This window comes from Oenanthe melanoleuca, chromosome 1 (genome assembly GCF_029582105.1).
Source record: "Oenanthe melanoleuca isolate GR-GAL-2019-014 chromosome 1, OMel1.0, whole genome shotgun sequence".
Taxonomy (NCBI): Eukaryota; Metazoa; Chordata; class Aves; order Passeriformes; family Muscicapidae; genus Oenanthe; species Oenanthe melanoleuca.
The window spans coordinates 91,125,085-91,151,071 of NC_079333.1; the positions used below are offsets into that span (position 1 = coordinate 91,125,085).

Sequence of the window (25,987 nt, forward strand, 5' to 3'; positions counted from 1 at the left end):
TGAAGATCTAGTCTGTTTATTTTAGTGTGCTGGGACTGAGCCTCTCAGTGCTTAGCCATGCAACTTTAACATTCCCTTAACATCATTTTTAGCAAGGATCATTATACATTAATCAGATCACTTGTTCATTAGTGATAAAACATCCTGTCCTTGCTTCTGGGAATGAAAGCTAAGCAAGACTCTGGAGCCTACTTGATACGTTCGTGCTCACTCAAATCAAGTAACAAGCTTCTGCAAAAGTGCCAGCTGATATAACTTGTTAAATTTTCCATCACATCCATCTGCACAGGAAAAATTTATATACCTGTTACAGATGTATTGCTGTTAATATTTACTGTAGGTAAAGTCACAGGTCACTTTCCATTATGTTCCCTCTTCTTATTTCTGAAAAATTAGTGCTTGAACTAATTTTTTTTTTCACTGATCAGGTCTCAGACATACTTAATCATTTCCATGTAGGTACAAAAATTGAACTTTGTCTTACTTAAGTTACAAAATTTCTAAATATGGATTTCTTCCAAATATCACTGAAGAACTAGGAAAGGCTTATTACAGAAGACACTAGAATCATGATATGGAAAAAATGTTAGAAATATGAAACTCCTGCTAATAGAGCTGAAGAAAAAGATTCCAAAATGCAGTATTGGATAAGACACAAGCTCAGAGAAAGGTAACAATGAAAAAAAGATAAATCATGCTTCTGTACTTTCATTCTGATAACTTAACAGAGTTACACTGATTTCAGTTACAAGAGCTTGAAATATGTAAAAATAAATACAAATAAATAAAATAAATATATGACTAAAGCTATCTGAAGCATTGATCAGCAAAATTATCTGGGATGAAAAACTGAAGTCAGCATTTGAAGGGTAGGTTGAGCTCTCTTTAATAAACCAGTCTAACAAGTCTTTTTCTCATGTAACCACAAGGGATGCCTGAGGGAGGATTCTGGTTGTCTACATCAGTCATGTAACTTAGGCACTGTAATCATCCAGTTGCATAATTTAGACTTCCTGAAGATACATCTGCACAGATTTGCATAGATATTCTCTGTTCTTACTGTCTATTTTCAGTGCCAGCTCTCATCTGGAATCCTAGTAATCTAATTTTCATGAACCTCAGCTCTCAAGTTCCTCATCCTGAGTGCAGCTTATAAGCTCATTTGTGTTTCTCAGACTCTTAGTATATAGAAATTGCTGTGCCTTATTTAGATATTGTCTTGTTAGCTGTACCTGATGCTCCTTTAGTGCACTCTGCATGCATTGGATGATGTGTCTTCATGCCACTGGAGCACCCCATCAGTGCTGGCAGCTCAAGCCACTCTATTTACAGGATCAGATCCTCTCTTGCTCTTTCTGACCTCATGACATTTACATGCCCAGCAGTAAGACTGCCTCTATTTCAATATGCCTTCTCTCAAAAAAACTTAGAGGCTTGTAGAAAACCACAGATGAGAACAAGGGAAATTTTCAAAGTAGAACTTGGGAGTGGTATCACTTGGTCTTCATCTTCCTTCCCTCTCTATATACAAGAAAAATAAATTATGCAAGCTCAACTTCTTAAAATTTTGCTATACTTTAGAAAATCTACAGAAGGGGCTGCAGCTGTTTATGGGATGGCTGACCCCATGGTTATAAGCTCAGAATTGTTTTCTCTACACATCTCAGTTTCTGGTGTCAATACAGAAAGGACCTTACTCCACTAAATGAATGATTGTATCTTCCAGTTGCTACACTTAGTGTCTGATTGTAATATGTCATTTAAGTGATTCCACTCAAGGCAAAAAAGTGCATGCAGAGCTAATGAATTGGAATTCTTTCTTTGTATTATCCTGGTCTCATTAATTTTTATTGTATTTAGGAATGGCTGCCTTCTCACGAGTTGGTGTCTTCTTATTTTCTGCCTCTTCTGGGGGACTTCCTTCTGAAGAAATAACTTTTTCCAAACTCCTGAAGCAGAAAGGTTATGCAACAGCTCTAATAGGTAAAATTGCAGACATGTGCAGTACTGTTTTCTTTCATTTCAGTGAAAAAAACATTACCTTCCCATACAGACTTTTAAGGGCCTGCATTAAGCTTTTCTCCCTCACAGCATAATGAACTTATTTTTCTGGAACAAAGCTGAGCACGTTCCCATGCCCATGTGAAACACTAGTCAGGTAAGTACATCTAATTCACTTGTGTAGTTTTGCAAAGTACTGAAGAAACATGATGAACAAACTGAAAATTAGTTAAGCTTTTGAAAAGTTTTCAGTATAAAAAGGAGTTTGATTACACCTGTGAGACAATGAGGGATTGATCACAGGGTGCAAGTCAGCACTGTGGTTGTTTTCATTTCACCAGTGTTCAAATGCCCATAAAGTAAATAACTTGTACCTGGGCTACCATCTTAGTCATCAGACAGAAATTAGTGTTTTTAGGAAATTCTTCATATTATTTGGTACATATTTAATATAAAAATGTATTTCTTTCTCATGATAAAGATAGTTCAGACAATTGACTGCAGCATAAATATCCAGTGATGGGCAAAAGGAATCATATTAGTTTAATATTAAATAGAATTGGAATTAATATCATAAAAGTTAATATCATAACATTAAAGATGTCTGAATTTTTTTTCTTAATTTGGCCACTGACTTATTCCACACTGCTTATATTTTAGAAGATTCTTGTGAATTTCAACTTGTGTTACATAATGTGTTTCTGTACTGGAATTGCCAGGGAATAGTTGAGCAGAGAACATCATACTGGGATATTGCTAAATTAATTTAGATGAAGGATGCATGCAATTTGTTTTTTAAATGAAACACAAACTTGCAATTTTAAGTGTAATTTTTGTTTAAAAAAAACACGCTCTTAAGCAAGGCTAACAATTCATACCACTGTTCAAAAATTGTCTGTATTATGTAGATATACCAGAGTCAGTGTTCTAACTAAAATCCTACTTAGCTATACCCCAGTCTTATAAAGCATAAAATAGCATGATTTCCTGAAAGAATGAAAATAGAAAACCATAAATTCTTATCAGAAATTTATTTATTGTAGATGTATTGGAACCATAGTACAAAAAAGCTGTTCATAATTTGTCATGTTCCTTGTAGACTTAATTCCTATTTCTCCATATTCAATTAATTTTTTTTTCTGTTTGTAACAAGCACAGTAATATAACTCATTTTCTGGGGCTGACCTAGTTACTGTTCTTTTTTTAACTACTTCTGCTGCAACATGACAGCTTGCCACTTAGATCTCCAGAAGTTATCTCCATGATGCTTAATGAACAGTTCTTCCAAGTGGCCTGAGTGATAGCTATGAGACCATAAAATGTAATATTACCATATCCTTAGAGTATAATGAAGGTTTCCAAAAATCAAGAAGTGCATTAAAATTAGGGATAAAGCATATGTAAATGACAAAGAAAAATTATGTAGATTTGAAGACTAGATAGACAGTCTGATTCACAACCAGTCCATTTTCTGCTTTTGCTGGTATTCTGGTCATGTCATATTGGTCTAGGTCAGGGAGACTTTGCTTGGTTCAGTCTAACTCGGCAGTTCCCAAAAAATTAATTGTCAAATCCTGCACCAGTGATGGAGTGGCATAAGGGTAATTTGAAGCCTTTCTGTTCCTCAAGCCCGTAGTGTCATTTCTGGGTTTTTTGCCAATCTCCTCTCTAAGGACATTATTTTTCTTCCTTAGGTGCATTTTTGTTTATTTTTAAATTTTTTCTCCTCTGAATATATTCTTCCTTTTGTTTGATATGCCCCAAAATATATTTTAGCTATAAATCTTCCTTATACATACACTTTTCTACCTCATTGTTTTCCCATGTGATATGAAGAAGGTGACAACCAATAGATCTGTCAGGAGAGCACACAATCAGATCTGCAACAAAACCAAGTTCTATCAAAAAAAGCAGATGCATAGAATATGTAATATTTCACCAACGGGAAGAAATGCTGATGTTTTGTTGGAAATAGCTATTCATAATTCCCCTAGCTATTCAAAAATTCACCTTCAATTTGATAGAAAGTATTTTAACTACTGCTATACTCAAATACAGCTCAGTAAAGGTTAATTTTTCCTCATTATTGCTGTCCAGTTTGTTGTCCAGCATCCAGAGAAGTTTGAAATCCACCCATGTAGCTTATCTCCAAAGCTGAAATACTAATTGATAACTTCTTCCATAATGAAGTATTGTGATGTTTGGACACATCACAGTAGTAAGGTGTCCAATTCAAGATTGACTGAGCCTATGGAGTAGAGTTAGTATAACAGTTATTCATAAAATAGCTTAAAATCTGTCCATGTTAATACCATATGCACACAAACTTTTAATAATTTTTGCTGTGTACTTCAAATAAATATATTTCCTTAAAAACATAAAATATTTCTGCTTGCATCTTGCTCTGCATCTTGTACCTTTTCATTTATCTGAAAAGCACAAAATCTTTCCAAAAGAAATATATCACATAAAAATCAGTCTTCATATTGCTCCCTTTTTCACTGTCTGAGGGAGAAATACAGAGGAAATATGGATTTCTGTAGTGTCCTCAGGATTCCCTGCGTTCTGAAAAATTGATTTTCAAGTGAAGTTTCTTGGCTGAAAGGGACCTGCCTCTCACTCCTACTTGCCTTTCATTGCATTGCTTTCGCTCTGCAGAAATCTTAATTGTGGCTGACGGAGAAGGAAAAAAGCCTAGGTCTCAAATTATTGTGGTACTCATAATTTGCAATTAACAGCATAAATTTTACTCAAAAGCTTGGTAGAATCTGCTGAAATGCTTATGATGCTTGTGTGAAGTGTCCATTCTATGAAGCATCACTTGGCATAGAGATGAGAGCATTTTGCACTGCTCTCAGATTCAGAAGGGCCCCAGAATCTAAAGCACATTACAGTAATCTGTTCAAGCACTAGCTCAAGGCAGGGGTTATTGTCACAAGGATTGAAACAAAACATGTATTGTGGACCCAGTCATCACTTGCTTTTTCAGAGTAGTGCAGGATCTATCAAAGCCTTCTACCTCCCCAGCCATTTGAGAATGGCAATTGTCTCATTCCGTCACACCTGCTGATATAATTTGAACTGGGGCTTCTGTTGCTTTTCCTGCTAATCTGATCTCTGCTTTGTTTGGCTTAAGTTGCTTCTCAACAAATCTTTTTCTGAGGCCCAAGTTCATCTTGACATTGAACAATTTGTTGTGCTTGCTAAAGTCCTTTCGATAAAAATAGGAGCTATATTTCCCCCTGTCCTAATTTGTTATTGCAAGGTTTCTCTATCCTGGATTGTACTTGAGATTCAGTTAAAAAAAACCACTCCATATCATAATAAGCAACCCTTAAGGCATAGTTAGTTTGTCTGAGTTTCTTTTTTTTGTATTTTCTTACTGAATTATAGGTGCTTTGAGATTAATATATAATATAAAAAACTTAATTGTAAAGCCTGAGGATCATTTGTATTCATGATTATAAGTTTCTACCTTTAAATCACTTATTTAATTTGATAAGAGTTGTTTCATACTCACTTTTTTACACATCTGGATTTATGATCATTCCATTAAGACACTCATCCAAACTTAAGAGAAAAATTGAAGCATTTCTTTTCAAAAATCTGCATCTTTGGGTGCTGGGAATGAAAATCAGAGGGCCTTACCTAGCCCTTTATAGCACCATTGTAACTTCTGGAATTTCAGTACAATGGTGTGTACTGTTTGTTTTTTTAATTGATCACAATAATTTTCATGGGACCATGTGAAAAGTAGAGACCACAACCATTCTGTTCACAAAAAGCAGAATATCACCTCAGGTGAGGGGCCATCTGACAGGGAAAAGTTCTGATGGAATGAGAAAGGTGTAGAGGCCTTCACTTCACTGGCACTTAAGCAGACCTAAAAAAATGTTTTATACCTGTTTTGATGATATACAGAAATTATTTTAAACTTAAGCCCATCAAGAGATGTATGAGAATAACTGGACTCAACTAAGTACTCAGATTCAAGATTTCTGCTTTTTCTCCACCTTTGCTGACAGATGGACTTAGGCATATGACATTCTCATCCTATACATCAGTTCTGTTATTTGTGGAAGAGAAATAAGAACATCCAGCTAAATTTAAAAAAAGCAGAACTGATCCCCATGTTCACCCTCTTTGGTACTGCAGTATCTGCATTTGTCACAGCTGAAGGAAAAAGGAATGAATATGCTGTTCTGGTGGCTCAGGAGGAGATGTTCAGGAGATGTTTGCATGAGGACTCTTACAGATGTGTAGAAGCTGGAATGATTTGGAAAAGATTAAAATTCTGTATATGTTTTTTTTTTTTTTTCTGTTTTTTATTTACTGCAATGTGTATTCTGAAGTCTCTAAAACAAATATTTTAAATTTCTTTTGGCTTAGTTATAGGAATGAAGATTTACTGGGTTTGCAGGTTTCTTGTTTATTTCTTTTATGGTCACATCCCCTAAGTTGTGCTGGTCATGTTTAGGTGTTTGATTCAGAAAAATGAATAAGGTTTGGCCCAGCAATATATAATGACATGTGTTTTATCAAGGCCAACAGGCTTTTTTAAATATTCAGCACATTTTCTTGCTGAGAGCAAAGAGCATAGCTATATCCATAATCTATATCTATAAGTTTAACCGAATTTTATTTTTTTTATAATTATGCATTTTGATTCAAGTAACAGCTACTAATTAGGTCTGTTGTATGAAGCAATGCATAAGCATATGGTAAGAAGTTGTACCTGAGTCACAGAATGAATTATCTAGATACTTATGATCAGCATGAATATAGATTTTATTAGTATAATGCAAATCAAACTCAGTGGTTCCTTGTGTCAGACAGTGTCCAACATTATTGCAGAATTAGAGTGATTTCCTAGTGGGACAAAATGCTGTGACAGATAGTATTTGACACCAATTTACTTGTTTCTGTTGCTTTTTATTTATATATATGAAATATATAAATGCAAAATAATCAGCCTCACTCTATAAATGTGTATTTTGAGGGGTATTGTCAATTTCGGAGATTTTGCAATCATTTAAATAATAAAGGCTTTAATAATTTCTCTATTCTCGATTTTTTCTATTTGTTACTGTTTTTTTCTTCCTCTTTTGTCTTTTTTTTTTTAAACAAGTCAAATTATTTTCCAGAAAAATTTCAGAAAAGTAATTCTGTAAGGGTTCTTCCTCTTCTATCAGTAGCTGCTACACAACAGTTTTTTCTTTTGACAACTACACATGCACAAAGACTTAATTTCCAAAGTTAACTGTCTGTTAGGGCTCTGTTGCTCTTCAGTGATCTGCTAGCCCACTCAAAATTTAATGCTCTTCAGCAGCAGCCATGCCAAACCATTTTTAACTGAGATGAAGAGGCAGGCATGAAAAAAAAAATCTTTGATGAGGGCATAAAGAAAGTTTAAATATAAAATAGGGATCTACACAATAAATGCTGGGAGCAGGGGAATATCAATCAGAAGGTGATGGTTTCGTGCTTGAAATAACGTGCATTAAAAGTAAGTTTGATGATTTAACTACAAAGTACTCCCTGTCCTTCTTTCTTTGTAGGAAAGTGGCATCTTGGGATGAACTGTGAAAGCAGTAATGACTTCTGTCACCACCCCCTCAGTCATGGATTTGATTACTTTTATGGCCTTCCCGTGACCAATTTGAGAGACTGCAAGCCTGGCCAAGGCAGCGTGTTTTTAAAAGGGGTTCAGAAAGACCTTGTCATCCCAATCCAAATCACTGCAATTGCCCTTGTGTCTTTGGCAATCGTGCAGTACATTGGCCTTCTCAAAGTACCCTTCCAAGCATTGGGTTACTTCCTGTTAACAATCACAATTTCTCTTGTGGTTTTGATTTTTTTCTTCTATCATTTTCGACACCTAAACTGCTTTTTAATGAGGAACCATCAGATTATCCAGCAGCCACTGTCCTATGAGAACCTTACTCAGAGGCTGACAAAAGAAGCCATGCAATTTATTGAAAGGTAGGTTTCTAACTAAGTTGTAAGTTAATGTTGGCATTTCATAAAGACAGTGCTTCTGAAAAATTAGAAAACAATGTGAGCTGGTGGGCATAAGGGGTATGTCATTATATATATATATGATCGTAGTTTTTTTCCTTTAAAAAATGACTGAAGTTAATCTTTTTGGTAGGAATGACACTTTGGTTTCCTCCTATCAGGCATGCAATTAATTTCTCTATAAAAAGGGAAATGTTTAAATCTTAAATGTTTAAGTCTTAAGAATTTCATGTAACTGCTGCTGAGTTTTCTAGACTTAATGACTGTACAGAACAGCTGCTTCTAGCTGCTAGCAAGAAAAAATGTTTATCTAAAATCTTAATCTCATACTGAAATTTTTTATAATTTCTATCCTTATGAATATTTGATGTGGCCATTTTTACACATTATACTGAAAAAAATGTTTTTTATAAGAAATTTCCTTAAATGAGTGTTTCCCACAATCTACATTCTCATAAGTATTTATACATTAACTTAACCATCTTTATTTCCTCTTGGCAATGGAGATAGATATAAAGATGCAGATGCCTTCTCAGATATATTGTAACTAATTTAACAGTGAAGTACTTTGTTGTTACAAACACTGGAACAAACACATTTGAAAATTGTTGAAAGATTACTTGCTTAGTGACCAAGTATTTGGTGATTTCAAGTACATGAACTATATGTTGGTATATTCTTCCATTATTTACAAGTATATAAAGTGCCTGTGGTGATACTGTTTTGGGTATCTATGGATGTTTCACTGATTCCAATGCCATGACAGTGAAGTGATTGTCTCAAAATAAGTGAGTTTAAGATGAAAGTCAATGGTAGAAAACTAGTAACTCTTTTAACTGTATTAATATGTGTAATGTGCAGTATTATCATGTAGACTAGTGTTGTTGTTTGACTCCAGTGTTTAGAGCTGGCAAAGTAATGCATCATCTAAGTCAACAGAGCTTTGTTGACCCACCTGAAGGTAAGTGGCTTTACATCATTTAGGCACTTGGCCCCAAATGTCAGTGTAGTTTTCAGACAACAGTGATGTTAAATTGAAGTCAAGGTTAATAGCACATATTCATAATTTACAACAAACTTTGTTACAGGAGTGCTGCAATTACAGTGAGAATTATAACCCAGACTCTTCATAGTCAATGTTATATTAGAGAATATCCAAACATGTTAAAGTATTAAGGAGCAATTAGGGCATTTGAGCAAACTTAACTGTGCCCTTTAATGAATCCACATGCAAAGTATATGACCATGAACCTTACTCCTGGGGATATGAGTGATTAGATTAATATTCACTGAATTGATCTGCCCCATGTATTAGTGTGAGCAACAAAATCAATATTTGCTTTGACACACTAGTTCTGACATGATAGAGTTCATACCTATTAACTTCAGTAGACCATTGCTTTTATGACTAAACCACTGATTTTGGCCATTTGTAGGTGGATGGTCACCAAGAGGCACCCAGGTTGCAGAAGTGAAGGGCCACTTTTTAGAAGTCACAGTGCTTGACAGCATTCTTGTCATTCCAGTTCTTTCAGCCCTTTAGCCACATGTTTGAACACTGAATTTTTCAGTCTCCTTTTCTTTAGCTGATACATTAAGTAGCAAACTCAGTCATGTACACTGTTCATCCTTGTGCACAATTATATCAGAGTGCAAACAATCCTGAAGTTAAAGAATTCAAGCTTTCACATAATGGTTCTAAATACACATTTCATCATCAAAATAAAAATCATCAGATACCATGTATCTTTTAGTTGGTTAAATATCTTGCAATAAGTATATGATGAAGTTCCTATCTTCAACAGCACTGTTATTCCCTGTAAAGCTTTTTTTCATGCTATATTTATATACAACGTATATGAATATGTATTAATTTTCCTGTGTTTCATCTATGTAAGTTTATTTACCTATTGCCTCTATTACCTCTCTAAGTTCTTCAGAGTTCAGGTGATGGACTTCTAGACATTCTCTTTTCTTGCTGTTTCTCAGTAATTTTCAGTTTTGTCACTTCTTACCATGTATAAACATAAAATTCTTCAGAAGGAATAGGCAAGGAAGGAGAGGTGGTGGGGTAGACCTTTATGTTAAGGAGGGTTTGATCATCCTGTGTTTAATGATGGTAGTGACAAGTTGGCAAGAATCAGGGGATAGGCCAACAAGGTAGACACCAGGGTGGGAGTATGTTATGGACCACCCAGACAGGATGAAGAGTAAGACAAAATATTATATAAACAGGTGGGAGAAGTCTCACGATTCCTGGCCTTTTTTCATGAGAGAGAATTCAGCTTACTAGAGCTGGAAATGCAGTGCAGTGGGCAGGAAACTGTGTTAGTGGTTTTTGGAGTGTATGGAAGACAACTTTCTGACATAGCTGGTGAGTGAACCAGCCTGGGCAGGGGCCTGCTGGACCTGCTGTCTGTGAACAGAGAAAGACTGGTGGGTGCTGTGGTGGCTGGAGGCTGTTTGGGCACAAACTTCACAAAATTATAGAGGTTTTGATTCCCAGCCAAATAAGGAGAGAGATCTTCAGAGCTACTACCTCAGACTGCTAGATGTCTGACTTTGGCCTGTGATTCTATATAATTATTAGTTTTTGTAATTTTAAAATCTTATAATGTCTTTATAGTGTATAGCTATGTGCTGTTGTACTTACTTTGGTCTGGTTTTTGGAGAGGAGGTATTGTATTTCATCTTCCTTAGTCCAGTGCGTGCATATTACAATTTTTGTTTGTTCCTTAATAGACTGAAAGAGAGCAAATACAAAATTCAATGCCCAAAAATGGCACTGGAAAAGAGTGTATGCAATTACAAGTGTCAGATGCAGTCTGTGAAAACAGGTAGTAGTTTAGTTGCTTACCCTAATTGCAAGTGGGCAGGTCAGCTCTGTGTATGTTAATTCAAATTGCTTTTTCCTGAGAGGAAGTGTGTTTACATGTCATAAGCTATCAGAATTCTCTCTTGGTATTACAGTGTATTTGAGAATCAAATGCATGCTAATTATTTCTTGTTAAATTCAATGTGGTTGTCATTCATGCATCTTCAGTATGCCCTTCAATGACCAGCTGCACAGAAAATCCAATTTTGCAAAATGCCAGAGTCCAGTTTCTAGCGTATCAGAAATTAACAATGTAAAAATACCACGCTATGATACAAAATACCTCTTTGGGAAATTTCCTGTTCACAAGTAATAATAATATTTTTAAAAATTCTAATGAAATCTAGTTTTTGAAAAACAGTATTTAAATACAAATGTGATTATATTTAAAAGCTGTGGTGAAGGTGAATTTGAAGAATTTTCATTCCTAGTTTTGCCAGTCATAGACTGCATAAGCACAATTTTCAAAATTTTATGATAACAGTTAATAAATTGTAAATTTTCTCTTTATCGATTCTATTTTAGTCCTTGAAACACTGTTGCAACACCTATTCAGTTTTTTTGTTCTCTACTCTAGGAGACTGTGGTTTAGAGATTTTCCATATATCACTAGGTCTTAAAATCTAACAGTTGTCATGTTGTACTGAAGTTACAGTTCTCAAATTAAGTGTTTTTATGAATCCTACAAGAATATTTCTTATAGTTTATAGCAAAATAAAAATTACAGAGAAGAGTTTGTGTATCTCTCTATACATATACTGTATACGTGCTCATATATTAAAAAATGTAGTATCTTATAATCTGTGACAACTCTGCTGGATCTTTATGCCTTTTCTCTCAGACCTCTGATTATGGGTATTGAACAAAAAGATAACAGGAAGAAAGGGTGGGTTCATATAGGGCTTTACTAAGTCTTTAGATCATTTAAGAATGATTAGGAACCTCACTAGTTCTGCAGTGAGTGGAAGACTGAATGGTCAATGGAACACTTCTGAAACAAGTAGATCTTTATGTTGGACTCCAAAGCTTTGTGGATGAGAGGGTTTAGTAATGAGTTTAATTTGTATTAGATGAAAAATGTCTTTTTTTTTCCTCCATGCTTACAAAAATGCTCTTTAGCAGGGGGAGAAAAAAAGTTATAGAGAAAGGAAATAAAACATGTGATTTGTTTACCTTAAGTATTTAAAGGAAGCAATGAAGGCATGAAATTGGAAAAGTAGAAGTGTCTTGTCTATTGGCATGGAAGAATTATTTCAAAAATGCAGATATAGTAGTAACAAATCCTACTTTTAATATCTACTAGAAAGAATCAGATTTTCTATATGTATTTACATTTCCCTCCTTCTTTCTGTTACATTTCCAACATCTTTTCTGGTTCGGATAAGTTATCACCAGGTGGTCTGAAGTTCTCTTTCTGATTTTGAAAAAAATTGAAAATATGACACCTATGTTTGTAGGTGTGTATTTTAAAAGAGCAGGACAGAAACATTCAATCATGGATTAATTCGGACTAACAAGAGTTTTTGCACTGTTGGCAGTGCTAACAAAACAAAATCCAGCATGTAGAACAGTCCTGCTTTAATACAACTGAGCCAAAATTTGGGTTTTCCTCCTGCAAGAACAAGGTTTAATGAAGTGTGTTCACCCAGTCCTATCACAAAGAGCACTTTCTGGTGCTTTCTGTCTTTCTGGTGATCTGATCTGGAAGTAGTGGAGGCATCCATGGAGAATAAGAAGTAATTAATTTATCCACCGGAGGTTATTGAATAAGAAGAATTTTTATAGTAAAAGGAAAATTACAGGAGACGAAATGTTATGTTTCTATCTGCTTGTGTTGACACACTGCTGCTTGACCTAGAGTATTGCATCTAGTGTGAGGTGCTCAGCACAAGAAAGATGTGGAGCTCTTACAGTGGGTCCAGAGGAGGATCAAGAAGATGATCAGTGGGGTGAAACTCCTTTCCTATGTGGACAGGCTGAAAAAGCTGAGTTGTTGAGCATGGAGAAGAGAAGGGTCGAGAGACACCTCACTGCAGCCTTCCAGTATCTTGAGGGGGTTTATAAAAGGAGGGAGAGGAAACACTTACAAGGATGGATCTTGAGAAGTGATAGTTTTAAAACTGAAAGGAGGCAGGTTTGGATTGGATGTTATGAAGAAATCCATTACTCAGAGGATGGTGAAGCACTGGAACAGGTGGAGCAGTTGTAGAGGCCCCATCATGGAAGTGTTCAAGGATTGCCTGCTGGTCATGCTGCTTTTGGTGAAGCCTGGGATACAGTTGGCTTTATGGGCTGCAAGTGCATACTTTGCCAGCAAATGTGGAGCTTCTTGTCAACCAACACCCCTAAGTCCTTCTCACATCTGCTCTCGATCCATTCTTCATCCAGCCTGCATTTGTGCTTGGCATGACATGACTCAGTGCAGGCCTTTGCACTTGGCCTTGTTGGTTCATTAAATTCTCATGGGCCAAGCTCAAGAGCTTGCCCAGGCACCTCTGGGTGGTGTTCCTTCCTGCAAGGTGTCAACTGTGCCACTTAAGTGCACAGAAAAGAGAACAATTGCCCAAGGAGTTTTCAAAGCAGCAAGCATTTAGAGTAGATTTGCAGGGAAAAAGTTAAAAGACTCGTGTTTGAAGCACAAAGTCAGATTAGTTTTAATTGCTCTCTTACCTACTTTAAAGCTGTATTTTACAGCTCAAGCCTGAGCTGAATCCTTGAGTAGTATAAAGACGCCTCACAATAAAAAAGAACCTGGTACTTTGCAATGCAGAAGTCACCAGCAATGTGATGCTTTAAGATCTTTTCAAGATCCATTAAAAATACCCTGAAGAATATCTCATGTCAGATGTATGTAATTTCTCTAGCTATTCAATAAATTGAAAAAACTCTGTGACTTATGTGAGGATAAAAAAAATCTTAAATCTTTTGAAACTGAGATTCTCTGTGTTTGGACTGTGTAAAAGATAGTGGAAATACATTTTTGAAAGAGCTGTTTATTGAAGTGGTTCAAGAGTTAAGCTGTTATTGGCAAATTTTTCTTCTTCCTACTAGCTGGTATTGTCATTCCATTTTCAAGGTCAGAGTAAAGGTATTCAGTTATGATTCTCCTCAAAGTGTTTTGGCAGGAGACAAATAGTTGCCTCTGATATTTTATAGAATATTAATAGGTGAGACACTTCTCCACCTGACAGCAAGCTGTCAATCAAAAGCTGTCAATTTTAGTTGGAAAAAAGAGAATTATGTAGTGCCCTTTCATATCAGTCATTGATTTGATGACTCTTCATGAAAGTTAGATCTTTCTGTGAGTTCAACAAACAAACAAATTTCAACAACCAAACAAACTTGAATTATTACACTTTGAAAATGACATTTGTAGTGGAAGCTATTGATCCTTTTAGGAAAGCAAGTAGGCAGTTATGAGAATGCAGATTCTGTGGCATTAGAACAAGGTAGTTTGCATGAAAACTAAATTTAACCTGCAGTGTTAAAAGTACAAAATAATTTTTTGTGGTGTTTTCCCCTAGAATTTGTATATTAATCTCAATTCAGTGAACTGTGTTTAAGGGCACATAATCCCAGGCATTACAAAATGCAAGTTGTAAAACAAAAATCATCTGCCTTGCAGTAAAATTCTCTAGTGAAAGGTCAGTATTACATTTATGTATGTATTAAATATATACATATATTTACTACTTTTAAGTATACATCTTCTTCTTTTTTACTTCAATTGGTGATATTTTCAGCCTTTTTAATTGTCTTAGGGATCTCCTGGTATTTGTTGCTACAGTTGTGAAAAGTTCTCACATATATGACCTATCAAATAGGAACAAAAAACTTTGTGGAAAGTGTGTCTTTTATATTAAGACAAAAACATTGTTTTAAATTTTTTGGATCAGTACTTTATATTAATAAGATAAAACAAGATTGATGCACAAATGTTTATAAGTGAATTAAAATATTTTTAATCCATTTTCCACATGAAGAAAGTTTTATTTCTCTTGCGTTTCCTAAAAAAGTGAAATTTTTTTAATGAAGAAAAAATGCCCATCAGAAATACATTTACCAAATGAGTAATATAGGCAAAAATTTCCCATTTTGTGTTTATCTACTGCTGTATATGCCAGTAGGAAAAGAAGTTTTAACCATGCAACTTGTGAAAGAACAAATACAACCAAGGAGAGAGGAAAAATAGATCATAAATATACTAGATTAAACAATATTATTTTCCTTTAAGAGGCAAGTATTGACATCAGGTTAATCTGTTCTACTAAAAGACTTTGTTTTCAATTTCTAAATGTTAGGATTTTTTTTTTTTGTTAATTTTAAAGAAATGTTTTTTTATGAGCATGCCTCTTTCGGACCTCCCCTCTTTAGAGGGTGGAAGAACTGTCTGCTTGAGGAAATACATGGCCTCCCATTGATATTGATGTGAATCACAGATATTATCCACCATGGCTTTGTGAGGGAAAATATGATAAATAAAATTTAAAATTGTCTGCAATTAACTGTGTGCTTTAAGGTGAGATCCAGACAAGTTTTGTGGGTAGTGCTTTTGAGGTTCAGCAGATATTTACAATATGCATAATGTAGTGCAAATGCTGTTGGAGCATATAGCAGTAAATTTGGCTAGTGTGGCACAATTTTAAGTAAAGTAGTATAAATAATGCATAAGGAGAAGTACTTGTTTGAGCTGTGCTTTCACAACCTGCTGGAATTGATCATAAATATCATGTTGACAGATCACATGAACAGCAAAATTTACTGGGAGTCTATTTATTGAACTCTTTCTTTTATATCTGTTTACCAAATAGAAGACAATGGAGGCTGTTCATTACTTTGAGAAAAGAATTTTTATATTACTATGACTTTGAGGTTATGTAGTGACACATGCATACACATACAGAGCTTTAAAAGAAAAGAGATTTGGTCATACACCTTAGACCCAGGTCCTCATAACAGTTTGGTTGATCAGCTTCCAGGTGACTTTGTGAGGAAGGAAACTGTGTTTCATGTAGATATGTCGTGCTGAGAGTATTTTTTTGAACAATTGCATTCAGGTTTTTAAAAATATACTTGTAAAATGAGGACAAGTGTTTGTGTTCAGAAACTGCTGGATTCCTGCCTTTAAACAAGTCCTTTTTTAATATATATAGCAAATAGTATTTAGATAGATTTTGTCATTTATTTTTGCTTTCAATTCAGTAAAAGAGTGGCATCTTTACTGTGTGTTTATTCAGAATTACTCTGTAATCAATTACAGTATTCCTTTTTACCTTTTGGTGTTGGTTTGTTTGTGGGGGGACAAGGAGCCTTTTTTTTTTTTTTTTTTTTTTTTTTAAAACTCTCTTATAGAAAGATTTATTTGCAGAAATCTTATTATAAAATGTACCAAGGGTCTGTGCTATTGATTTGTTTTGTTTTCCAGGAACACTGATACACCATTTCTTCTTCTCCTATCATATCTTCATGTCCATACTGCTCTATATGCTTCAGAAAATTTCAAAGGAAAGAGCAAACATGGTTTATATGGTGATGCAGTGGAGGAAATGGACTGGAGTGTAGGTATGTTATGTGTGCTTCTAACAGCAGTGGAAGGAATTCATCATGACTTGTGTTCATGTTCACCAAACTGAAGCCAGCAATTCGTGTCTACAGTTTATCTGTCATGCTTGTCCTTTATACTTAGGGGAAAGAAAGAGTCATTTAGAAAGCAAAATAATCTGAGCCTTTGCAATAGCTACTTTATTGCCAAATTTATTGTGTCCTACAAAAGCCAATTGCCTTCTTTGACTGTGAGGGTGGTTTATACAGCATGGACTTAGCAGAGAGGTGGACATTAACTGTGGACTTTTGAAGCTGGGTAGTTAAATCCAACCCTCTGAGCTACCTAGAGTGCCTATTCAGATTATCCTCATAAAACAACATATCTATTTAAAAAGTGACCACATGATATCAGGATCAAAATATTTTCAAATGATGTATGTAATATCCACTGTTGGTAAAACTAATTTGCTAATTATTTCAGTGACTTCTCTGAGTTGCTGAAATCACTAAGATGAGTTCCACTTCTGTTTATGAAGAATAGTCAAAACCCATGAATTTGCCTTTCAGAACCTTCCATTCTCTCTGAGGCTGGAGAGGAATTGGTTCTTAAATCTGTCAAGAGGCTTCCTGGATCTCTAGATGTATTGAAGTGTTTCTCTGATTCTAGAGATAATCACCTGTGAAAACAAGTAACAATTCATATTTGTAAATAATTATATGGTAGAATAGCAGTATTGTAAGCACTAAAGATGACTTTATGGTTCTCCTTCCTGTATATCACAAGTTGATTCTCTTTCACTACAAGTCAATGCAAATTTACTTTCTTCAAGAAAGCTTTCTGACTAAGTTGCTATAAACAGATATTTAGCTTTGGTGCATACATAAATTATGCCAGCACGTGCAGTTAAACATGTGTTCTTTGCATATTTTGCATCAAAAAGTGATTGCAGAAATAGTGGGCAAAAGGCAGCACAGCATATTAAGTGATTTGTAATGTACTTACTGCAGTATTTACAGGAGTGGGAAAAACCCTTGTGGGAAACTGTGAGGTGCTTAGGAAGGGTTTTCAATGTAGGAGATAACAGAACAATACTCTTTTGCAGACCATGTTTTGTAAAGAGAGAGCAGGTTTTTTTTTCATTCCAATTCTATCAGCCCTGAATCTTTACCATGCCTATCAGTGGCACAGCAGCCTTTGGTCAATTGAGTACTTGCATTAGATAAAAGAATGCATGTGTTATAATTTCTGTTTGCATTCACATTGTACCAATCGACTGGACCATTAGCTGGTTTTACTGTCTGTGTTTTATTTCCTTTTTCTGTTGTGCAATATTTAGCTTATTCCAGCCTAATTGCTTATTTGCTGCTGCCATTACATTTTGCTGTTTCCTTGCTGATCCAGAGAGTGTCTCTAGGGTTTGAACAGCAAGTTGGAAAGCAGGGTAGCTGACATGCTGCTGTTTTGGGCTATTTAGTGATGCAGAGGTGGTAACAGATTGAAAATCACTGTTCTTTTCCAGAATGACCACAGGCTCTTAAGAGATGTGTCAAATAAACCGACTGTAGGACAGAAGCAAGCTATTTAAAAAGCTTGGGATAAATCAGAGATACAAATGTAATGGTGGTAATATAAGAAATTAGAACAAATGTAGATATACACAAGATTCCTCAGGTATTGTCCTTTGTTCATTACAGGAGCATCAGGAACAGTAGAGCTGGCTTAATTGGGAAACAGATCCACGACTAGTATGCTAGTAAATAGCTATATTGTACCTAGTAAACTAGTCATTTACTAATATAAAAGTAACACTTTCTTTTCTCAGTTGGGATCTGGTTACTCTTTTTTGCTTATGTCTTGTATGATCTTGCTGATGAGAGATGGCATATTTGCTCCAGGATGTGTTTAGTTTCTCTGCTGCCTTCTCCTCCATTATTAGCCTGATGAAAAAAAAATGAGTTATGGCTGTCATTTCCAAATTAATCTGGAGGAATAATACAGCTTTTTTTTTTTTTTCAGTTGAAGGGAGTACTTATTTCCATTAACCTCCACTGAAAAGTCCAGTTTTAATGCATCTGCTATGTCAGAAAGTAGATTGATTCACTGTACTTCTGATGTCAGTAACCAGTATGTTCTTGGAAATGCCTCTGAAGATGCTACAGTAGAAAAGTTTAAAATAAAAAAATGTCTAGAAAAGATGAAAAAGTGAATACTGTGAACTTTTCAGAAATGGCAGTTTTATCATTCACTTGACAGAAATTAGTATTTATACATAGATGAATGTAACTTGCAGAAGCAGTAAGAACAAAATAGCCCAGATATAACAATGTGCTGCAAGACTTTCTAAGTAAAGACAGCACAGCATATGAAGAAAACAAGATCATATTGAAAATTACATTATAGAACAACATCAGAAATCTTTGACTTTGGTAGGAAAAATACACCAACTTTAGCTCAGTTCTAAAAGAAATTTACAGTTTTCTGCTGACTGAGACATGTTGTGGAAGACCCTTGTGGATGACTTTAAAAAAAGGAGTAGAAAAGAGTAGAAGTTGCAAGTAGAATTACTGCCAGGCCAGTGACAAAAAAGACATAAAGACTGAACAATGAAATGCAACTGAAGTATTATTCCTCATTTGAGAGATCAGTTGGAATCAGAAAGACTTTGGTGCCATTTTCAAGAGAGAAAGCAAAAGTTTTTATATTAGGCTGGAAAAATCCACCCAAGCCTCATAATTCTAAATCCAAAACAGCTCCATTTTAATTTGTTTATTTCTTCAGAAGCAGTACCAAATTAGACAATTATTCAATTTTAAGGCAATTGTCATACTAGGAGGAGAAAAGCCTAAAAGACACATGAATAAAATACTTCCTTGAATATTTAATGTTTGTGACTTGTTAAACCAATCCTGAAGAGTATAATTACACTCCACGTCAAAAATCCAAAGTACAAAGCCTCTTGATAAGCTTTGGGACCATGTATGTCTATTGCTTTTTCCTACTGATGTGTGTATAACAGAATTCAATGTTGAAAGCATTCACAGTTATAATGTCACTGCATGTGACATGCCTTAGAGAATTATTCTCTGGCTAATAACATTAATTTTCTTTCAATGTAGGCTAAGCACCTTATTAATGCTATTAATTATAATTCATGTGAGAGCAGATGAAATAATCTTACAGTCTAAAAATGGAAAAAGAAATGATGAATGAATCCATGAATGCACTATAGTCCTTTTCTTCCTTCCTCTATTCCCTTCTTTCATTCCTTCATTCCTGATTGAGTATAGAAAGAAAAATGGATATGTTCAGAAATTGTTTTTGATGTAAATTACATTACACTAATTTAATCCAAAACAGATCACTGCAAAGAGTTTTGGAGCCCCCTGTAGACTTGCATGCAAGCTGTGTGAAGACACACTAATCCAACACCACTTTTGCAAATGACTGGGTATTATTCTGTTAGCAGTGGCAGAACTACATATCAGGTCTTCCTCCTTTGTAGGATAATCCTAACTGAAAGGCATAAAAGTAAAAAAAATCTCAGAAATTGTAGTCTGGCACAGGATAGGCAACTGTAAAGCGGGGAGCTTGTCTGGATGTCTTTATTATATGAATGCCCTGAAAGCTGAAAAACTTAATTGTCTCTCTCCAATGACTTTTTGACCTATCTTAGGATCAAGTTAATATTACAAGAAAATATTACAGTCATGCAATGTTAGGGGAAGGGAAGGGAAGGGAAGGGAAGGGAAGGGAAGGGAAGGGAAGGGAAGGGAAGGGAAGGGAAGGGAAGGGAAGGGAAGGGAAGGGAAGGGAAGGGAAGGGAAGGGAAGGGAAGGGAAGGGAAGGGAAGGGAAGGGAAGGGAAGGGAAGGGAAGGGAAGGGAAGGGAAGGGAAGGGAAGGGAAGGGAAGGGAAGGGAAGGGAAGGGAAGGGAAGGGAAGGGAAGGGAAGGGAAGGGAAGGGAAGGGAAGGGAAGGGAAGGGAAGGGAAGGGAAGGGAAGGGAAGGGAAGGGAAGGGAAGGGAAGGGAAGGATCATTAGGCCTGTTCACTGCATTGATTTGGAAGATGCTTCTGGTTATAAAATCTGCTTGGCAGTGATTCTCTATTAATATGTTGATTGACAAATTTTGAGGATGCTAATGACATCTTAAGTATATTTTCCGTGCAAGGAAATTACAACCCATAACTTTTTTTTTTTTTAACTAAAAGTAACTATTTAATTAAACCTTAGATAGTGATTTGTTGAAGCATTTGCAATACTCTGCAACACAACTCTCTGGAGTGACATGTAGCCTATACTGAAATGCATCAAGGCAGATGTAAAATATACTTACTTCACTGAGAAAGGACAGTGGATACAACCTGGTAGGACTAACTAAAAGCCAGACCACTTTTCAACTGGTTTTCTTTGATTCCACTGTTATCATTATTATGAATTATCTATAAATACATATCTTCACACAGCACTTTCAGATAGGAAGAGAAGGGCAGAAGCTCCACCAAGCCATCTCCAGACTTTTGTGAAAAACATCTAATTTATTTATTCCCTAATGAGATTTCCTAGTGTTGTAAAGGAGATTGTATCAGTAATATGTGCAGGATTAACCTGTGGCTCTTAATCTCTATACCACCCATTTGTGAGATGATGAAAATGAAATCCTTACATACCTTTTATCTGATGAATCTATGCATATTTAAATAGTTAATATGCTAATTATGTGAACTTGATCACATCCTCTACTTTTAATCTTTATTCTACTCTGGAATGATGTAAATGAAGAGTCTAAGTGAAAACCACTCAAATTTAATATAAACTATTTTTTAATGAACCCTGTGGCATCTTTCTCTGTTTTAGTAATACATATACCACCACTTCATTAACAGATGAAAATAATGCTTTCAGAAAGAAAACAAATGTTACTTTTGAAAATGTAATATATTTAAGAGACAGAAAACTGAATTATACCCAAAGGGCCCATAGGAATTCTTGCTCTGATGAAAGTGACATAGTCTAACACATTCACAAAGCAAAGAGCAAAAGGAGTAATTTTTTCCACATTTCCACTTGTTTTAAACTTACAATCCTTTAAGCTCCTAAAGCTGACTTATTATTTTTAATTACTAAGTAATTAAACTTTAATTTTAATATTTATTTCAAGCTGTTCAGGCCTGAACTTACATTCCTAGAGGTTGGGTGTTTGGGGTTTTGTGGGTTTTTTTAATGTTCTTTCCAGTATTGAACAATAACTATCTTCCTTCTGGTAAACAGCATAGTATTATTGAATTTAATCAGAAATCAATATTTCTTTTTTGTACATATAAGTGTTAGTGGTTGTTATTTTGAATACTCATGTCTTTGTATCACTTTGCAGTGTTTGTATACTTTGAACCTCTATTAAGAAACCTATTCTATATGGAAAAAATCTAAAAATATACCACAAATTTTCAGAGAATTCTGAATTGTACTAAAAATAAAAATAATTCTTTTTAATAATATGGGAAGAAAAAAAGGGATAAATTCCTCTTGCTTTGAGAAAAAAAAATCATGAGCTATCCTTATTTTTTTTTTCCAAGAAAAAATTCTGCACTAGATAAGCCTAATTTATTGTGGCTTTTCACCTCATGTAATCGTTTGTAACAGTGCAACATTGATTTAAAAGATAAGGAAATCAGAATGATGCCACATGATCAGAAGCAGCAGATAAGCACTGATCTTATCCAGCTGCTATGTATGTGACATAATGTTGGCTGAGCCTGGAAACTTCAGAATAGTATTAAGAATCTGGAGATGGATGCCTGATGCTGATAGTGCATTCCTTGACCTTGCTTTTCTGAATGTATACTTTGTGTACATCTCAAATCTATAAGGTTTACTATTAGGGTGGTTCTCTTATGAGGAAAGATGTTCAGCCAGCACCTCTGAAGAAGGTACTCAGCCAATACAGGTACCCTGTGACTAGGATGGAATTTTCCCACCCTGTCTTGCCTTCTGCTCTTATCCTAACATTAAGAAACTGTTTTTTCAGCTAAGACAATAGTTAAGCTCTGGACTCACATTCACTCTTTAGGTCACATCTGAGAAAATTCTCAATGTGGGTACAGATTAAAAACATTTGTGGTTCTGACTTTTATGATATGGATACTTTCCAGTTCCAATCTGCTGTAAAACCCAAACCCATTTCATATGTCACTAAGCAGCAATGACTACTGAATGGGACCAAATTTAAGAGGTGAGTAGGTGATGAAAGACTCCTGTTTCCACCATGATAAGTCTCCTGATCTACCTAATCCTCCTTAAGTCCAGTTTCCTTTTCCTATATCACATCTTTGTATACAGCAAAGCTCCTTCTCAGAACATTATTTACAAGGCACATCTTAAGTGGCTGCTTCTGTACCACTTTTTAATCAGTCATGTTCAAATAATATCTTAGTACTCCATGATGGAAAAATTCAGTGTAATGTAGTTTGGGGTAATAGTGCTGTGTAGTTCAAAATTTGCTGCCAGCTGCTTAAGAGGTTTCATTTGCATCTGATATTGCAGAAGTTAAATTGTCAGCACGACGTGTGACAGGGCACTCTGCATTTTTTTTTACAAAGATATAATCATGCAATGTTCAAAAATGTAAAGGCTTTCTGTTAATTATGAAGCTCTTAAAATTTGGTTTAATACAAAACCAGTGACGTGACATCTAGCATTGTGTAAGATCAAAATGTTGTAATCAGTGAAAAAAAAATTAGCACTACTCTTAGATAAGCTAATTTCCATTAGCAAGAGAAAGCTCAAAGTCTGTTTTAGATAAACTAGAAATAAGAGAGAATCCTAATGACTCCAAGCAATGAGGATAAATCCAGGCAAGGAGGAAAGGAAGTTCTCTAATGAAATGTGCAACCAACCTTTTGTTTAACCTTTGCCTCTGAAGTTTAAATTTACGTGTAAATTTTATGGTTGGATTTTGCTCCTTGCTTAAGGTGGGTAGGGAAAACCATTATCAGTTAGATTAAGAACACAGCAAAGATGTAAGCCAAAATTGAGCTGAGGAATTCAGGTCAATATGGACAAAGATCTGAGTATGAATACTCAGATAAAGGTTGCAATAGGGCCAACTCTATTCAAATTGTAGATAGTCTTCAAAATACAGACTGGAAAAACAATTTTAAAGAAGCTGCTAAAGGTTTTGCTCACTGAGGGTCTTTGCATAGCAACCTTTTCAGCACAAATATTGGTAAGCTTTCAAGAAAAATTACATTTGCACTGTGCTAGAAAAAACACAGGAAGTTAGTAAGTCAGTCATGTAGAGCAAGGGATCAGGTTGATAGATTTTTCTCACTTTGGCAGAAGTGTTACTGTTGTCAACCTTTAACCTTCAGCCCTTAATTAGGAACGTGACTTTTGCCATTCTTCTTCTTCAATAGTTGGACACTGAAAGTGTATCTGTGTAGGTATTTATAGAGCTTGTAATCATAGTTTTATACAGAATGTCACTGTGCTAGTAGGAGAAGGATGTTGCTGGTAGTAGTTACATGTCTGTGAAAGAAGCCTAAATACGAAACTAAGGAACAGAGAAACTGAAAATGTCAAGGAGTTTTAACCTGGGTGTTTAAACCTTCTCATCCATGCCTCTTCCTTGTACCTTTAGATAGTTTTGTAGTGGATTACCCAGTACCTTAACACAGCTGATGCAGCCCATAAATGCATACAAAAATGCAGAAGGCACAAGTAAACATGGTATGAATATGAAGTCCAGTACTCAAAAAGAGAAAAAAAATCATACTTCCTATGCTTATGTCTTGTGGTACAGTTTTTAAACATATATTTACATGCTATTTCTTTTCCCATTGGAATCCTATCTCCTCATCACAGAATGCCTTCTTAATGAGCAGCTTCTCAACAGTAGGTGTATTCCTCATTGTTAAATATGAATTCTCATGTTTTATTTAAAACATGCTATTGAAGTTCTGTTTTGAAGGCAGATTCTTTGACATCTCTCATCTTTTCCCTGTCAGTACTTTGCTACAGTGTATAACAGATTTGCAAATAAGCATTTTCACAAAGCCTTTGTAAAATAGGGAAATCTCATTAATCTATTTCCCAGAAGAAAAACTGAGACACAGAGATGATATTCAGTTTTACCTACTGAGATATAACTTTGTTGCTAGTCACCCACTAATCCAGATCTGGATATGTAGTAAAGCATCAGGACTTTAATTCAGCTAGCATGGGATTTGGGAAGAAGGAAAGATAAGTAATTTTTTTTCACGGTCTTGATCCATGTTGGAGGCTGGAAATGGATAGTATTTGCACCTGGACTCAGGAACCAGATTTTCTTCTGGTCCTGGAGATTAAGTGGTATTTTAAGTGGTATTTTTTTAAGGATAATTAAATATATTTTCCAATATATTAACTATAATGATATGAACAGTTTCTGTTATGACTCAGGGAATGTCTTCCAGCCTTCTGCCATTTTTTCCTAGCTGCATATCAGTTAGCTGTAGGAAAAACCTAAAACTGATCATGTGCATTTCAGTTTCAGCGATGATACTGAGAATACTAGACATTCTTTTAAAATAATACATGGTGTTTTTTGGAGAGAGACATGAAACCTTTTCATGCTTCTTTTGAAATGTATGTTAATTTGAGACTGTGTTGCTTAAAAAAAGGTGAGCTAATTCTGAGTGAAAGCAGTAATCATACAATAAAGCTTATGACAATATTGACTCTGTATTGTTCATCAACAGACTGGTTCCTCTTAGTGAATTTCCATGCAGAATTTCATACAGAATCACAAGGCTCAAGTTCCAGATGGTAATAAGCTCTTATCAATGAGGTTTGTAGAACTGCCTTCTTATTGACTCTGGCTGGTAATTTTTCAATGGTACATTTGACTGCTAAAATAACCACACTATGTAATAGGCAGGGTTGCCAATACTACTAAAGATGATATTTTTTTCTAAAAACAGTTATTTATATTGCATTAAAGACAGCTTTTTATTGTTTTCTGTATAATAAGAAATGTAATAATGAGATAAATAATGAATTTTTTAGGGCTAGGGGAAGCAGTAGAGTAATGATACAGTGATTAGTGAAAGGCAGGCTGGTAAAGTGGTAATTTTGCTCTGCAGCTTTTTCCCTCATCACTTGATTGTACAAAAAGGCACTTCCATTTAATTTAGGGTGCTGTTTAAGAAAAACTGAAACAGAATCTTTATTTTTTTTTCCTATCATACTTTTTTACTACTGATGTTTGTGGTGCAGGGGTTGTGTGTTTCACAGTGTACTCAGGTTATTTTTTACTAGTTTGAATGCTTTCTTTTTTTTTTTTGTTTTTGCTTTCTTTTGATTTCATATACACACTTCTATTTTTAAATCATTCTCTTTCCTTACCCATGAAACTTTCTTTATAACATTTCCTTATGAAGAGCACATTTCAGTAAGCCTGAGAACATTGAACTGATTTTGTATCACAGTAGTAAGCTCAATATCCAAAGGAACACCTGACCCCTAAGGGCTGAGTTGCTTACTAGGGATGAACAAAAAAAGACTCCATGAT

At 35.1% G+C, this 25,987-nt stretch overlaps 1 protein-coding gene across 2 annotated transcripts in view; it reads left to right on the top strand.

The window, feature by feature from the left end:
* The window catches only part of STS (steroid sulfatase), a 95,961-nt gene that overhangs the window by 16,128 nt on the left and 53,846 nt on the right, over window positions 1-25,987 (top strand). For both annotated transcript variants that reach the window (XR_008839937.1, XM_056485658.1), the window contains exons 4-6: window positions 1,861-1,983; window positions 7,560-7,983; window positions 16,320-16,456. Coding sequence is in view for 1 of the 2 variants with exons in the window: in XM_056485658.1 (XP_056341633.1) it covers window positions 1,861-1,983; window positions 7,560-7,983; window positions 16,320-16,456 (684 nt within the window). In the remaining variant the exon portion in view is untranslated. The remainder of the gene's footprint in view (window positions 1-1,860; window positions 1,984-7,559; window positions 7,984-16,319; window positions 16,457-25,987) is intronic.